Source organism: Ursus arctos, unplaced genomic scaffold (genome assembly GCF_023065955.2).
Source record: "Ursus arctos isolate Adak ecotype North America unplaced genomic scaffold, UrsArc2.0 scaffold_1, whole genome shotgun sequence".
In the NCBI taxonomy this organism is placed as follows: domain Eukaryota; kingdom Metazoa; phylum Chordata; class Mammalia; order Carnivora; family Ursidae; genus Ursus; species Ursus arctos.
The window spans coordinates 100042888-100059342 of record NW_026622763.1 but is presented as its reverse complement, the minus strand read 5'-3'; the positions used below and the strand labels follow the sequence as shown (position 1 = coordinate 100059342).

At 41.6% G+C, this 16455-nt stretch overlaps 1 protein-coding gene across 50 annotated transcripts in view; it reads left to right on the top strand.

The window, feature by feature from the left end:
- The window catches only part of TRIP12 (thyroid hormone receptor interactor 12), a 140523-nt gene extending 124364 nt beyond the window's left edge, over positions 1–16159 (top strand). For all 50 annotated transcript variants that reach the window (XM_048214129.1, XM_048214125.1, XM_048214100.1 and 47 more), the window contains 8 exons: positions 5694–5808; positions 6115–6269; positions 7316–7480; positions 10580–10744; positions 12288–12401; positions 14002–14096; positions 14813–14916; positions 15618–16159. In XM_048214129.1, the coding sequence (XP_048070086.1) occupies positions 5694–5808; positions 6115–6269; positions 7316–7480; positions 10580–10744; positions 12288–12401; positions 14002–14096; positions 14813–14916; positions 15618–15814 (1110 nt within the window). In that variant the 3' untranslated portion in view covers positions 15815–16159. The remainder of the gene's footprint in view (positions 1–5693; positions 5809–6114; positions 6270–7315; positions 7481–10579; positions 10745–12287; positions 12402–14001; positions 14097–14812; positions 14917–15617) is intronic.
- The last annotated feature ends 296 nt before the right edge of the window (positions 16160–16455 follow it).

Sequence of the window (16455 nt, the reverse complement as noted above, 5' to 3'; positions counted from 1 at the left end):
TGTATGGAGGTGTCAGGAAATGTTTCATCAGGTGATGCCCATTTTCGTTTCCAGTTTTTGACCCTTATGAATAATGTTGCTATGAACATCTGGGTACAAGTCTTTGTATAGACATATATTTTTATTTCTCTTAGGTAAATTCTTCAGCTAAGTTACGTAGTAAGATGCGTTTTTACTTTATGAGACACACGAAACTGTTCCTTTGCCATTTCTCATTCCCACCAGTGGTGGAGCTTGTGAATTTCAGTTGTTTCCCATGCTCACCAACCCTTGGGTCTTGTCTTTTTAATTTGGGGTATTCTGAGGGTGGAGGGGGGTGTGTAACAGTGGCATCTCATTGTGTTCTATTTGTATTTTTTTGATGATTAATAATATTTTCATTCTCATTTGTTTCACTAGCCATTCACACTTCACTCTGGAGAAGTGTCCATCTACTTTTTCATCATCGTGTTTTATGACTAAGTTGTTAAGAGTTCTTTATTACTCTGAATACAAGTTCTTTATGAAATAAGTGTTTGCAAATATTTTCTTCCAGTCTGTGGTTTATCTTTCAGTTTCCTCATGAAATGTCTTTGAAAAGAGCAGAAGTTTTTAATTTTGTTGAAATCTAATTTATCAGGTTCCCCCCCCCCCCTATTTTCCTGGTTTGTGCTTTTTTATATCAGGAAAATTTCCCCTCATCCTTGGTTTTCAGAGATTTTTCCCCCATGTGTTTTTCTAGAAATTTTATAGTTTTGGCTCTCATACTTAGGTCTATAATCCATTTTAAGTTATATATAGCATAAAGGTAAGGGATTAAAGATATTTTTCTTTTTTCCTAAATATAGGCTATTTCATTTTTCCAGCACCGTTGTTTGAACTTCTCCCATATTGAATGACCTTGGCACCTTTTTGAAAATGAGTCGATTGTGAATATTTGGGTCTATTTCTGGATTTTCTGTTCTTTTTTTGTTAATCTATACTGTCTTGATTACTCTATCTTTATAGTTAGTCTTGAAGTCAGGTAGTGTGAATCCTACAACTTTGTTTTTCTTTGTCAAAGTTGGGGTTATTTTTTAGTCCCTAGTATATCCGTGTAAATTTTAGAATCAGCTTGTCAGTGTCTACAAAAGATTTCACAGGGTATGCTTTGGGATTGTGTTGAATTTTGGTTAGTCTGGGAGAAAATTGACATGTATAGTGTTGAGTCTTGGAGTTCCTTGAACACCGTGTAGACGTCCATTTGTTTAGGTTTTTTTATTTCTCTCAGTTTCACTTCATTAACTTAAGTGTAGAAGTCTTTCATGTGCATATTTCATTAAATTTCTCCCCAAGTATTTCATGTTTTGTGATGATGTTGAAAATGATACTCTCATTTTCCATTTGATGTTAGTTTGTAGAAATACAGTTGATTTTTATATCTTGACTTTATTTTCTGTGACCTTGATAATTATTAGTTCTGATAACTTTTTAATAGATCATTTAGGATTATTGCAGAACCCCAGTTTGGGAGACTTCTGTAAAGGCCCAGATAGTAAATATTCAGGGGTTGTAGGCCCTATAGTCGCCATCACTACTACTCCTTTTGCCTTGTACAAGCAGGAAAGTGGCCGGAGACAATACTTACACAAATGAGCCTGGCCGTGTTCCAACACAATTTTACTGTCAATGAAATTTGAAGTTCATATAATTTTCACATGTGGTGAGATATTACTCAAGATTTTTCAGCCACTGAAATTGTAAAAACCACTCTTAGTTTTGCAGATTGTACAAAAACAGGCAGTGGACTGGAGCTGTAGTTTGCTAACCAGTGTTGTTAAATAGTTGGGTCGGCTGTGAAAAAATACAGTTGTACTTCCTTTCCAGCCTTTGTCATTTATTTCTTTTGAGGCACTTTTATTAAACAGCCTGGACAGTCCCTCAAAAGATTCAAATAATGGTTTTCTCTATATTTTAACTATGAAATACTGCGTTTCTTGGGGATACTTTGCTCCCTCTTTCCCCTAAATACTTTTAAGACAAAACTTGAAAATGTTTGGACTTCTAAAACTTTTATAGACCTAAAATTTCAAAACCTTCTATTACACTGATTATTTATTTATAATAGCCAGTCACTCTGCCCCTCCGTTTTCTTGTCTATAAAATGTGAGTTATAGTACAACCTCTTAACAATCTGCACTATTACCTATGGTTATCCAAGGAATTCTAATTATGATTTTGATTTTTCTTAGGCATTTTCATCTTATTAAGACTTTTGGAAAGTTTATTCGAGAGTATTTAGTCATCAGAATTAAAACTTGAAGTAGTTGTGACCTGGGAAGTGTACAGTGTGCTGGGGATCCGGGTTATGGCAGAGTTCCTGTAGTCAAAGGATTACAGTGTAGTCACAGGACAACGGTACAAATGCATGTGGCTGATTAGTGGCATAGGTATCAAGTGGACGGGGCTTTCACATAAGTCCTACTGTCCCAAGAGTGTGTGGGCAGAGTCATAGAGTTAGACCTTAATGGAAGAGAGAGGGAGAATTAGAGGACAGAAGGTTGTGGCTTGAGCAAAGGTTTAGGCTTGGTGGTGAGCGGCGCAGGTGAGTAACTGCTCTGGAAGTGTTGGGAGGGAGGAGATTTGAGTGGAGGCCTTGACTGCTGGGATGAGGAATTGGGGGATGGTCTTTGGAACCCACCCTGATGGTGCCTCTTGCTCAGAGGATACAGGTTTTAGATGTTTACATGCTCAGATTTCTTCCTCATAAAACTGCAGGACCTCTGCTCCCGCTGACTTCTTCTCCTGAGTTTATTTTAACTCTGATTTTTACTTTTTTACTCCAGTAATTTTTTTTTTCTTGCCGGGAATGTCTTTCCTTCCCTCTCGCATCCTTCATGGCTCTGTTCAGATTGCATCTCACATGGAACCTAGACAAGTTCAGAATAACATCACATTGTGCGAAGGATCCTCAGGATTGAGTTACTGATACAGAAATCATAATTTTATAATCTTCATTGCTGGGTCCTGCCTGCTAATTATGGAAAAGATTGTAGGAGGATCATTGGGGAATAGGGCTTGGGAGGAGTACTGACTTTTTATATAGAAAGGGCCTCCGGTCATAAATCAGATTCAACCATACAAGTCTGCAAGTGGCCATTAGACTTCGGAGTAGCTCTAGAAGAATCCTAATTCAAAACATCAAATCCAAATGGCTCCATCTTGAACAGGGATGATTTGTAAACCAGTCTCTGGGCTGAGAGAGTCTTTAAGCCACAGGATTGGCTGGGGCTATGAATGACCGACCTCCGGGAGGGTGAAGTGTTAGGAGCGTGGGCTGTGGAGCCTGGTGCCAGCGCTGACTGACCGTGTTGCTGGCAGTTATGTGAAGTCCTCAGTGATGCCTCAACAGGGGCAGAAGAGAGGGACCTTTCTCATCATGTGTTGTTAGAATGATTAACAATGGAACGTTGTCATGTGGTAAGTGCTAGTATGTCTTAGCTTTGGAAAGAGAAAGACTCAAAAGTTTTGAGTCAGACGAGTCGTCAGAACTCATTTTTCTGTATTTTTACTTCTAGAGCTTTGTGCTTTTCCTGCCTTTAAAAACAAATGAAGCAAAACCAAAGTACCTACCTTTCTAGCGGAGTGGCTGAGTAGAGCAGATGCCCGAAAAGGTCAGGTTGATCTATGCAGGGCGGCTGGCCAGCCCAGGTACATGGTGACTAGCCAGAACAGCTTTGACCTACTCCTTCCACCCTCACAGATTTGCTGTGATGACATGTTTACATAATACTCATGCCATTTAATATTTTAAGTCTGTGTTACCTTTAGAAATAATAGCCCATTCCTTGGATGAAGGAATTAGACTGATCTGATCGGTGATTTCTATTTAGCCAAGGGTAATTATAATTATGCTAAGGGGAGAAAAAAAATTAAGTGGCTCTAAAGCACCATCTGGTGGATATCAGATGTTACTGCAGTTTTCCTTTTTTCGTGGCTTCTCTTCTTTTCCCTTCCTTCCTTCCTCTCCTCCAGTACCCAGGATTCAGTGGAGAACGAAGTATACAAAATTCCTACTATCACAGAACTTTTCTTTTTTTAATGTACTTATGCATATGCATATGTTAGGCCGCATGATGAAGAAAAATAAAGCAAGTAAGGATGGATGGCTATGGGGAAGGGATAGGGTGGTCTAAGTGGACCTTTGAGCCCAGGCAAGTCTTTACCCTTTAGGGAAGGGTGTGTCTAGTGAAAGAACAGAGAAGCAAAAGCCCCGAGGCAGATTCCTGGCCCTTTGCAGAATGACTGGCTAGAGTTGGAGTCAAGCTGTGGGAGGGCTCACCAAGGCCGTGCCCACCCACTGTGGAAGAACTTCAGCTTTTGCTTTGAGTGAGATGGGAGGCCTCAGGGCACTGTGAGCCGAGACTAGGAGATGCCAAGAATGCTGGTGCAGAGGCCGCGCGGGGGGGCTCTAGCAGTAGACCAGATAAGGGACCAGTTCGGAATATATTTTGAAGGTGGGGCTTACAGTGTTGAATGATGGGTTGGAATGTGTGGAGTAAAAATAAGAAAAGCCAAGGTTTTGTTGGAGCCCTGGGTGAATGCAGATGCCATTTATTGCTCTGGAATACTACTAACAAAGGGACGGATGGATCCAGAAGGTGTCACCACATACAACCTCACTGTTTGCAAAGTTAGAGCAAAACATTTGGTGGATTGCATCTCATCTGTTAACCTAAGTAACTATGATAATGCTAAAATAATGCCCATTGTTTGCCAATAATCTCTGAACTCTAGTTCTTTTGACCAGGACAATGGTTTGATGTAGCCTATAAATTATGATATTAACTTGTCATTAGCTGTATATCTGATTTATGGTCCAAGCTGGTAGGACCTTGATAAGACATGAAGGAATAACTAGGCTATGAACATGGACACAGGATGCCGCTCATGGAGGCATTCAAAGCTGTACAGTCACGTCAAGGCTGGTTCTAAAAATACCAGTGCCCAGGCTCTAAACCAGACCTGTCAGACGAGAATCTTCAGGACATGCTCACCATCTCCATGTGTCCACACCGATAAAGCTCCCTGGAGTTTCCAGCACACTGGGGGCTTGAGACGCGCCGACGTACCCTGAGGCTGAGTTAGCCCGGTGGTGCTGGCATGGCTCTGACCTTCCCTGAGTCCTGTGTTACTCAGCAAACCGCTGTTAAACGGCTGCTCTGTGGGCACTCCTGAGGGTCCAAAGGTGAATTAAACAGTTGCCCTCAAGGGAGACACGAAATGAAATTGTGGCTGGGTGATGTGATGTGAGAAGTTGCTGAACGACAGGTCCTAAAGAAAAAGCAAAGTCACTGGGCAGAAGAGCAGGTTTCTCCTGAGGAGATGACATTTGAGCTGGTTTCAGGCTAACAGCTCACACAAGAGGGCTCCGGAAGGGGATCCATCCTCAGACAAATCCATCTTACTCCCTGGGGGTGTGAGAGCCACAACGATGCTGTTGTCAGTATATAAGCCTGAAGTGCCTGGTGGGAATGTGAGGGTTGTGGGCAGGAATAAAGGGTGGCTCATTCTTGTTGCAGGGGACCAAGCAGAGCACGATCAGGACAGTTCGGGAAATGATGCATGAAACAGACAGTTGCTGTTAGTATCCATACTGCCAAAAAGTTGGCCCAAGAAAAAAGGCAGCGTAAATTCTGAAAATCTGAACTTGTTGTACTTTTGTTCTTCTGTAGGTTGGTACAGGTCTTGGGCCTACACTGGAGTTTTATGCACTTGTATCTCAGGAACTACAGAGAGCTGACTTGGGTCTCTGGAGAGGTGAAGAAGTGACTCTTAGCAATCCAAAAGGTAATATTAATTTGTGAGTCAGTCAGTTTGTGTTTTTCAGATCAGGTAAAAGGGCCTTTAAAATTCATTAAATAGATTTAATTTCTAGTAGAGGGCCATGTTCTTTGACCTTAATTTGACTTTTAGCCTTTCTTTTCTCTCTTATCAAGTTAGGGAGAGCCTTCCAGCTCTAGAGGACTTCATTCGTGATCTGTCTGATTTTGAGAACACTGCATTTCTTAGATGTTCTTAGTTACCAGGTTTTGTCCTGTCTTATTTTGTTTTGGGAAATGACATCTAAAGTTTTATGACTTGCTCATTTTATAGGAAGCCAAGAAGGGACCAAGTATATTCAAAACCTCCAGGGCCTGTTTGCGCTTCCCTTTGGTAGGACGGCTAAGCCAGCTCACATCGCAAAGGTTAAGATGAAGTTTCGCTTCTTAGGAAAATTAATGGCCAAGGCTATCATGGATTTCAGATTGGTAAGTTTAGGATTATTTGCTTGCCTGCAACTTTTTTGTATCCATGTACTCCAAAAGTATCTTTAATCCCCTGCACTTCTTGCTGTGTTGTAGAACAGTGTTCCACAGACTTTAATGTGCCCGTGAATTACATGGAGATTCTATTTAAAAAGCTAATTCGGGTTCAGTGGCTCAGGGGTGAGGCCCACGATTGCACATTTTCTTATTTTTTCTTTTTGTTTGCTGCTTTTCTCATTAAAGATTTCACATTTTCATCTGAGCTCCCAGGTGATGCCAAAGTGCTGTTATGAACCATTCCTTTAGTAGCAAGGTTCAGAGAATCCAGCGACATGAAGAGTGGTTTTAAAGTATTTGTGATTCGATTTTTAATTCATTTAGGAAAGCCTGAGCTTTCTGCAGCTGAACTGCAATGAGTCATCATTGGAATGATGGGAGGGAAAATAACCCGTGAACGAAGTATTAACCGAGGTCCAAGTGTTTGCAGGCCCTTCTTCATTTCCTCTTTTCACATTTTCTGAGATACTTGGTCAGTATGTAGAAGACGTTTTCTTTTTATCCAGGGTCAGGTTTCCCAGCTGACAATTTTGCTCTGCCCACAGAAGCACTGTTAATCAGTCATTTTAGAAGTTACATTTTTTTTTCAGTTTTAATTAGTTGGTTCTTCTTTTTAACCTCTCTTTTTTCCCCCAAATGTGCAGTAATACGAACTACAGTGGAATTTAGTTTACTTCGCCCCAAATAGAGTAAGATTCCTGTAAATATCTCTTTAGTTTGGAGGCCCTTATGGAGAATGTATGTCCATTATTGGAAGATAACCTTTTTGGGGTCATTGTTTAAATAGGATTCTTTGGTGCACTAAATTTTTCACAAAATCAAGGCCCCAAATTGGGTTTAAATGGGAACAGTTCCAAAATTGGGTTTTTTTTGGAGGAGGGGTGTGTATTACTCGGCCTTTATAAACGATCTCTTAAAGTGTCAGTTACAGAACTGAGGCAATTCTAGAAGCTTAGTGTGACTGTTAGAACATTTTGTATATTTCCTTTCAGGTGGACCTTCCCCTTGGCTTACCCTTTTATAAGTGGATGCTGAGGCAGGAAACTTCACTGACATCACACGATTTGTTTGACATTGACCCGGTTGTAGCCAGATCCGTGTATCACCTAGAAGACATTGTCAGACAGAAGAAAAGACTTGAACAAGATAAATCCCAGGTGAGCTTAGAAGATGAGGAAACGGTCAAGTGGATCAGTTTCTTACTGTTGCAAGATGAGGTCTTTGTTAAGTGGTTTATATTTGGCGCAGTTATTACTTTATATTATTTTACTTATATTTTAGAAGAGTTTAATTTTTTTATTGGAGTAACTGAAACAATTTCACAGTGGGTCAGATGACCTATAAAAACAGCAGGTGATAAATACACAGCTTGATTAACAAATGAAATACACTCCTGTCTTGAACCCATAAGGCTCATACTTATTAAATTTTAAGATGGGTATTATGTATCTGGGCAGATACGGTATCATACTGAATTTTTTTAGTAAGCATTTGAATCAATAAAAACTATCCTCGGGACAGATTGCTTTTCCAGAAAGGTAACTTAATTTAGGAACAGTCCATTTGTTTCTAGAAAGATCTCAGGAAAATAGTTTTAAAGGTCATAGTAGGTGTTCACTATTTCTTAGTAACACCTGTTGAGGCTTCTCTGTTAGAATGGGTGATCTTGAGCTTTGTATTATTAATGTATATTCTTTACATATTAGTAAGAGATTAAACATTATTTGACCCAATCTGAGATTAATAGTGGTTCTGTATGAGACATTAGAAGAAGACAAAGTTACATTTAAAAAACAGTGGCACAGATTCAATTAGCTGTATTCGGGCAGGCAATGTGGACCAGTGTCCCATTTTATAAATTATGTAAAGTAAGAATTGAGGCAATTCTGTAGGGAAAGTGTCACACCTCCTGATAAACTGGAGAACAGCTGGCAAGAGATGGGGATTTTAGAATTCCTTGTATCAGAGAAGAAGGTGAGTTGTAAGGGAATTAATTTTATCTCTTTTATTAATTGGTGATTTTTGGAAAAATAAGTTTGTGCATTAAGAGCAATAGACATTAAAAGAGGCCAAGTCCATCTTTTCCTTAGAAGATCTGTTGTCTTAGGATTGTTAGAATCAGTTTTATGCTTACCAACTTTGTAAATTTTAAAAACGAATGCAATCTTTTTTTTTTTTTTTTTTTTTTAAGATTTTATTTATTCGACAGAGATAGAGACAGCCAGCGAGAGAGGGAACACAAGCAGGGGGAGTGGGAGAGGAAGAAGCAGGCTCCTAGCGGAGGAGCCTGATGTGGGGCTCGATCCCATAACGCCGGGATCACGCCCTGTGCCGAAGGCAGACGCTTAACCGCTGTGCCACCCAGGCGCCCCTAAAAACGAATGCAGTCTTATTTGGAATCATCTCTTAGGTAAAAATAATGGCTCCCCAAAAAGGCAGGAAAGAAAGTGAAACTCACAGCACTATTCCAAGTGCCATATGTGTATGAAATCTTTAATCCACAGCACCCTTCGGGGACTTGGGTAGTCCTGTTACTCCTCGTTTGCACGTGGGAACCCCGAGGCAGGTAGTTTGCGGAGCCGGCCGAGGCCGCGGATCCAGGGTGTGGGAGGAGAGCTGGAAATCACACGGGGCTGTTCGCTCTCCACCCGCTCTCTGCCTCAACTCTTTGATGAGATTTGTTCTTCTAATCTTGAATCTTTATTTTTTGATGTTGTCAATTTAAAAGTATAAAAAGCACAGAAACCACATTGCACAGAGACTGTTGTGCCGTAGGAAGCAGTTCCCACGCAGCGCGAGAGCAATGGCGGTGTGTGGCGCCCGGAGCGCCTCGCCTCGCTGGTGGTGGAGCGCGGCCGCAGCAGCCTCGGTAGTGTTGTGAAGTCTCAGATACGTGGGCAGTGGGCGACATGTGGGCTGAATGGGCTCAATGAGCTCATGTAAGGTCTGAAGAAATGAACAGCGAATTCCTTTTCAGTATCTCGGGACACCGTATGTTCTAGATTCCTCTCGGTAATAGCATTTTGTAATGCAGACCTTCATGAGTAAGACGTTCCTTACGGAGCTGCGGGAGAAGAGGCTTTCCGTTAGGATGGCAGCGACCGCCTTGATCTGCGCGAGAGGTGGGGGGCAGTTTTGAGAGCTTTCCAGCAGGAGGATGTTGGGTGGACAGGGATGACTCCCGTCTCGTCTTTCTGAGGAATACCTCAGACGTCACATGGAAGGCGTCCCTTCTGGCGTCACCAGTGACTCACCGGGAGCTGAGGAGAGACCTAAACACGGGCTACCCTGCAGTCCTAAACGGCTTTTCATTTCCTGTTTAAAACGACTGATTTTAAATCAGAACTTCTCGATTTTTTTAGTTTAAATGGCTAATTTCTTGCACGTGGACTGTTCAGCCGCTAGGAATTTCATGCTTGGCGGCATCTCCAACTTGGAAAGCCGTTTCACTTCTTCCTCCTATACCAGATACCTTCATTTGCAGGTAGTAGTTGCAGTTTTGTATGTTGGTCTTTGGTTTCCAATCTAAAAATACATATATTTTATATAAGCCTTAACTATTCCTAAGCATTTAAAAAAGTGAATAATACAAACTGCTTTTAACATTTGCCTTTTGAGTATGACCTGAGGGCTTTGGTGGAACCTTTCTTCATTGCTGCATTATTGTGTGGATACAGATCCGGTTGCGCTAGTCCGGAGTCACTGAATGAGGAGTCTCCAGGGTGTTCCTTAGACTTGAGCTTTGGGGGGGTGGGGGGCGCAGTTAATTACCGTTCCTCGGATAGTGCGTTATTTGCGTTTACTCAAGTAATAATGCATTATTTGCATTTATGGTTTCCTGTCTAAGGAATGGTGATTAACTATATATATATATATATAATTGGATTCATTAAGATTAATATAGAACTTAGGAAAAGTTCGTCTGGCTCTGTAACGACTCTTAACCATCATGTAAGTGGTCATGACTTTCCATGGGAAATCTGATTTGAAATATGGTCAAATTGATGGACAGCTCATTTCGAAGGAACACTAAAGTGATCTTATTTTTCCCCATATAAAAATAGTTGGATTCTGAAGTGCCTAAGTTTATTTCCTTTGTGATCTGTGACTTTTTCATGCGTAGGTGATGACACAAAAAGAAATACTGTACGAGCGGAAGGAACCCATAAAACGTATTAGCCTATCTTCTGTTTTATAAACACAGACACAGAACCAACTGAATGACGGCTTAACCTCTCTCACCCCCCGTTTTTTAGACCAAAGAGAGTCTACAATATGCATTAGAAACCCTGACCATGAACGGCTGCTCAGTTGAAGATCTAGGGTTGGATTTCACTCTGCCAGGGTTTCCCAACATCGAACTGAAGAAGGGAGGAAAGGATATACCAGTCACCATCCACAATTTAGAGGAGTATCTAAGAGTACGTAATCGCGGCGCGCTTCGGGGAGAAGGCCAGCGTGGGGGCTCGGGGCTTCCTGTTGGCCCTGTTCTGGGGGAGAGGGAAAGCGCCAGCCCAGGGAAGCTGCCTTTCCTGCCCAGCTGAGACCCTCGCACCCAAGATCACCGCGTCACGTCCGTTTCTTCAGGCCTTAGCTTCTGTCTGCGCTTGAGAGAACGTGTCAGATAGTTCATGATGTCTCTTATGACCTCAGATTTGCTGTCTTCAGGCTTGAATACTAATAACATCACATTGTCTTCATTTAAAAGAGATAGTGAAAAGGAGCCATCACTTGTGTTCCCGCTAAACTGCATTTTGTCTATCAAAGTAGCTAACTTGGTAGAATTCACACACACACAGGTTTATGGGTGTGGCAAAGGCTTTCAGATAATTCGTGGTTCTTAACCATATTTGCTAAATTAAGGGAAAATATTTTGTATTGAAAAGAAATTTTAAGTTATAACCTATATAGATCTTTATTACTACTTTTTGAAAAGTTTTCTTTTGGTTTATTTCTGACTTAAGTGGGAAGAGCACTGGGTTCAAGATAGAACACCATCTACACCCAGACTTGGGTTTTCCAGCAACCTGCAGTGGGATTTTATAGATAGAATCTCTGAAAAATGTTGGCTCTGGTTTCTTCATCTGGTAGAGAAAGAGAGTAGATAGCAGAGGTCTTCAGATATTATTTAGTGTCCCTAACAGTCCTGTGACTGATAGACACTCCCTTTAACATTCAGAGGACTGTCTGCTCATACTACCTGCGTCTTTTCCTCACTTTGAGAAAGCTGACCTTTTAGCCTACTGGTACATGACCAGATAAGCTTCTCTGAAAATAATTTGTAATAATGCTTATGTTTTTGTTTTCATTTTTATCTGAGTATGTCCTGTATTTCTGTAACCCAGTCGGTTAGCCAAAGTCACTGATGACTAGATAATGTTGGACCAATAACAGATGCTTTCTGTTACTTTTCAATTTCCCGTGACTGCATTTCCGCAGTTAGCCTTTTTCTGAGTGAAGGTGCACTGTGGAGGGGTTGGCTTCTAAGAACTTAATCAGGATTTAGATCTAAAATTCTCACATTAAAAACTCAAAACACTTAACAGTTGGTAATTGTGAATCTTGAAACATTAGCTTTACTTCTTAATAACATTTTACCCTCTTGGGAAACTCTCATCTGCTTCTCATCCGGTAAGGTACTGTTCTGTGCCATCGGGATTTTACATAAGTGAATTTTAAAAACACACTAAATATAAATGCTCATGGGTTGTTTTTGTTTGTTTGTCGTTGTTGTTTTACGTTTTCTTATTGGCCGGGCCCCGGGTACAAGTTGACCTGAGTGATCTTTTACGCAGCTTTCTGAGCGGTAATTTAGAGACTTAATAACTTGTAGTTTGTTTTTTCTTTTTCGTTGTTATTTTTTTAAGTGATCAGGAAGGATGTTTCCCTGTACTTTGCCACATATTGAATAGGAGAGAGAAATGAATTCTTGTCACGGTTTCTAAAAGACCTTTCTTTTTGCAGCTGGTTATATTCTGGGCTCTAAACGAAGGTGTTTCCAGGCAATTCGATTCCTTCAGAGATGGATTTGAATCCGTCTTCCCACTTAGTCATCTTCAGTACTTCTACCCGGAAGAAGTGAGTAGCTTGTGTCTACGAGGTAGCGCTGCTCATCGCTCCCTGTGTATCTGCAGTTATCTTAGCGGGCTGTCTCCGTGCCATCTAGCCAGACATTGTTACCGCAAAAACCAAGCGGGGATGGGGGTGGTGGGAGGTTTGGGAAAGATCATTTTGCTGAGCAAAGAAGAGTATTAAATACAAAGTATAATATAATATAAATGTAACATTTTATATGATATAAATACTAAATATAATTTAACTGTTAGGGAGTAGGGTCTGTGTGTGATTGGTGAGCACATAGCCTCGTTGTCACCTGAGCCTGGTGTCCCCCGGGAGGGTGGGATGCAGGTGTCTGCGGTGTGTTTTTTTTTTTTAACCTAAACTTCCTGGATTAGGTGAGACATTGATTTACGATTGGAGACAGTCTTTGAAGTTTTAAGGAAGTGTTGCAAATACTGTTGAGAAGTGGGGACATGAGCGTATGTGCAGTTTTCCAGCCTTCTTATTGCAACAAGAATCTGAAAATCCACGGGCTGGTGGTGACATGGTATAGAAAGGAGCCCCAGTTTGGAATCCCTTTTGAGGAGTAACTTGAGAACACACGCCTGTTACTGGCTGAATCCAGCTATCTTTGAATGACTTAGTGTTATCATCTCCATTATGATTTTTATTTCCGATCCGATTTGCCACTTACTGAAGCAGGTGGTGTACCGGACACTTTGAGGCACTGAGGGTCGCCTGGAATTGAATTCTGGTCCCCACCACTTAACCATATGACCTTCTCTAGGTTATATCGTATCTGATCTGCCTGCCTCGTCTGTAAAATTGTGATGCCCTCTGTCTTACTGAGCAGGATGCATAAAGTACCTGACAGTGGGTGACATACAGCAGATACTGAATTTTATGTGCCCTGAATTGGATTTTCTCAAAGTACCCAGTCATTCCACGGATGGGCAGTTAACCAGAGAAAAGACGGTTTAATTTTAAACTGATGTTAGATTTTCCAAGGAGGCATGAGCACTTCTTGCTTTCCAATGTTCCCCCGTGATGGCTAGCTGGTCCCCGGGCCGCCCCGGCCACCACCTGACAACCATCTGCCTCTCTCTACAAAGCGAGAAAGCTGTCCGTTAGCTGCGTCTCCGTTCAGCTTGCTTCCCCCACTTCTCTCTGCTGAGGCTCAGTAGTCTGCGTCTTGGCTTCCTTTGTTGTAAACCCTCGTGTTTCTAGAAAACACCATTTATGAACTCTGCCTGGTTAGAAGTAGATTATCAAGTGAAAGCCTCTAAAGACATGAGAAGAGTTAGGAAAACTCAAACCAAGGGTTTGTGTCAGGTATGTTTTGTTGGCGATTAGAAGTTTCTCTAGGACCTAGTCCCTGCAAATGGGCAGGGTACCTATCAACGCACCGAAGAGGAGACTGATTTTATAAATACAGGAGAAGAGCACATGGTATATAAAAAGAGGTCCGAAGCAGAACTTCTGATGCTGAAAATGATCTTTTTATTTGGCACATGGAGACCTGTACTGTATTGCATACCGCAAAACCACATGTCCTGTGAGCTTTCACTCAGTTCCGCAGCTGTCTTTAGTAATTTGTTACCATTGTGTAAACACGCAGCTGGATCAGCTCTTGTGTGGCAGTAAAGCAGACACTTGGGACGCAAAGACACTGATGGAATGCTGCAGGCCAGATCACGGTTACACTCACGACAGGTAAGTATTGGGATCTGCTGGTTTTTCATTTGATGGTCAAGAATTTGGTGGTGTGTGTATGTGTGTATATATACACATTATCAACATTTTTAAATTTGTCTACCTATTTTCTTGTTTTTTCCTTAATTTTTTAAAACTTTTTTTTTATAATTTATTTATTAGAGCACGGGCACAAGCGGGGCGAGGGGCAGAGGGAGAAGCAGACTCCCCGTGGAGCAGGGAGCCTCATGAGGGGCTCGATCCCAGGACCCTGAGATGACCTGAGCCAAAGGCAGACGCTTAACTGACTGAGCCACCTGGGCGCCCTAAATTTTGTCGACCTATTTTAAAGGAGACTTTCTGATATTTTGGTCTCCTTTCTGTTAAGACCTTAGGACCCAAACATTCTTTTTCAAGCATTTCTGCAAAAATGAACAGGGAGGGGGGTAGAGGGGAGAGCAGAGGTCTAACCCCACTACCCGTTTTTCTCTGTAGTAAAATGGAGACATCTGTCCAATCCCTGACAAGTCTTGTTACAACAGTAATCCTTCCGTTTGAATTCCAGCTGTGACAGCAGAAACAAATTTGATTTCAGAGTGCACTATATCGTGAATTCATAGGTGGTCATAGTTAACTTTTTGCAGTCTGTAGCCAATTGTGAGAGTCTGCATTGTGGGGCAATTCAAAACTGGTTTTTAAAACGATGAAATAATTGCGGTTATTTCTTTCTTTCGTAGTCGGGCTGTGAAGTTCTTGTTCGAGATTCTCAGTAGTTTTGACAATGAGCAGCAGAGGTTATTTCTGCAGTTTGTGACAGGTAGCCCGAGATTGCCTGTTGGAGGTGGGTACGCCTTTGCTCAGTGTGTGGGGGGGGGGGTGTGTGTGGCAGACAGACACTTCAGTACCACCAGTACGATACACTGTGTTTGACTTAACAGTGCCTCTTAGTTACCCTAATACCATAATGCTTCTGAGTTTTCAGTTTGTTTTGCAGGACATAAGCGCTGTCACCAGCAGGGAAATTCCTAGGAACTGACTTAAACACATTGAAGTAGGATCATTAGTGAACATGTAATGCTACTTTTCTAGATCCTCAGGCCATTTGAACATTACAGACTCTTTGATGAGAATGCACTATAAAGTCTTCTTTCCCAGAAGTGAGTCAGTCCTAATAGGCATTGAATTGATATTCTGTTTTAAAAGTCAGAAAGCCTAAGGAACTGTTTGCCTCCATCTTGTATGAGGGCTTTTTATGGTAAATAAAGCAGATACCAGGCACCATACGCTAAACGCATATCAAATGTGTAGATTTAATTGCCAAGCAAGAAAGAACACCGTGTGCGCGTGCGCGGGTGTGGGTGTGGCTGCTAACCCCGTACAGTGAGGCAGTGCGGTGTTTCCTGGTAGCAGCAGCAGCAGAAGAGTGTGTTTGGGATTCCAGACTGATTCTCCTCCCGGCTAAGAAAATGTCCTCTGAGTTGGCCGTATGCATCCCATAAGCTTACTAAGTTCCTTGGTCTTTCTTCCTTCCCCTTTCATCAGGCTTCCGGAGTTTGAATCCACCTTTGACAATTGTCCGGAAGACATTCGAATCAACGGAAAACCCCGATGACTTCTTGCCCTCTGTAATGACTTGTGTGAACTATCTTAAGTTGCCGGACTACTCGAGCATTGAGATCATGCGTGAGAAACTGTTGATTGCAGCGAGAGAAGGGCAGCAGTCGTTCCATCTTTCCTGATCACAACGAGAAATGCAGTGTCTGCCTGTTACAGCAAAAGAAAAAAATCATGATTTCTTTTCTAAATGTATCACCTGAGTCAAGGAAACATGTTACGCCTTCTTGTTGTAGGAAAAACGGCTTGCAGGTTATACAAGAGACACTTGGTTGATATTCATTAATGGCCCCATGGACTTAAAAGTGATCAGGCCCTAAAACGTTGTTGTGATGAGGTTTCTTTAGCAAGTTCTTGTTTAAATTATCATTTATTTGATGAGTGAAGTTTTTAACTTGCTTTGCTGTGTGAAATTTAAAAAAAGGGATGTTTTTCCAGGCTGAAACAATAAATGTCGCTGTGCAGTTTAATTCTGGGCTGTGTGTATCCATCGAGCTAAGTCTGCAGTTTTGTTTCCTCCAAAGACGACTCTTGTACATAAGTACAGAAATTCAAGCTCACGTGTATTTGACAAATACGGTCTAGTAGGTTAGCTCTTTGTGCTTTCCACACCCCCCTCCCACTGCTCTCCCTGAGTCCTGTATTGTCTGCAGTCCACACGGTTCTTTTGTATACAGCACTCACGGTGGTTCCATTTTCTTTAGCCATGGGCTTCTGTTTGTTGTTCCATGTTCTCTCTCAAATTAAGATATAATTTAAAACTCAT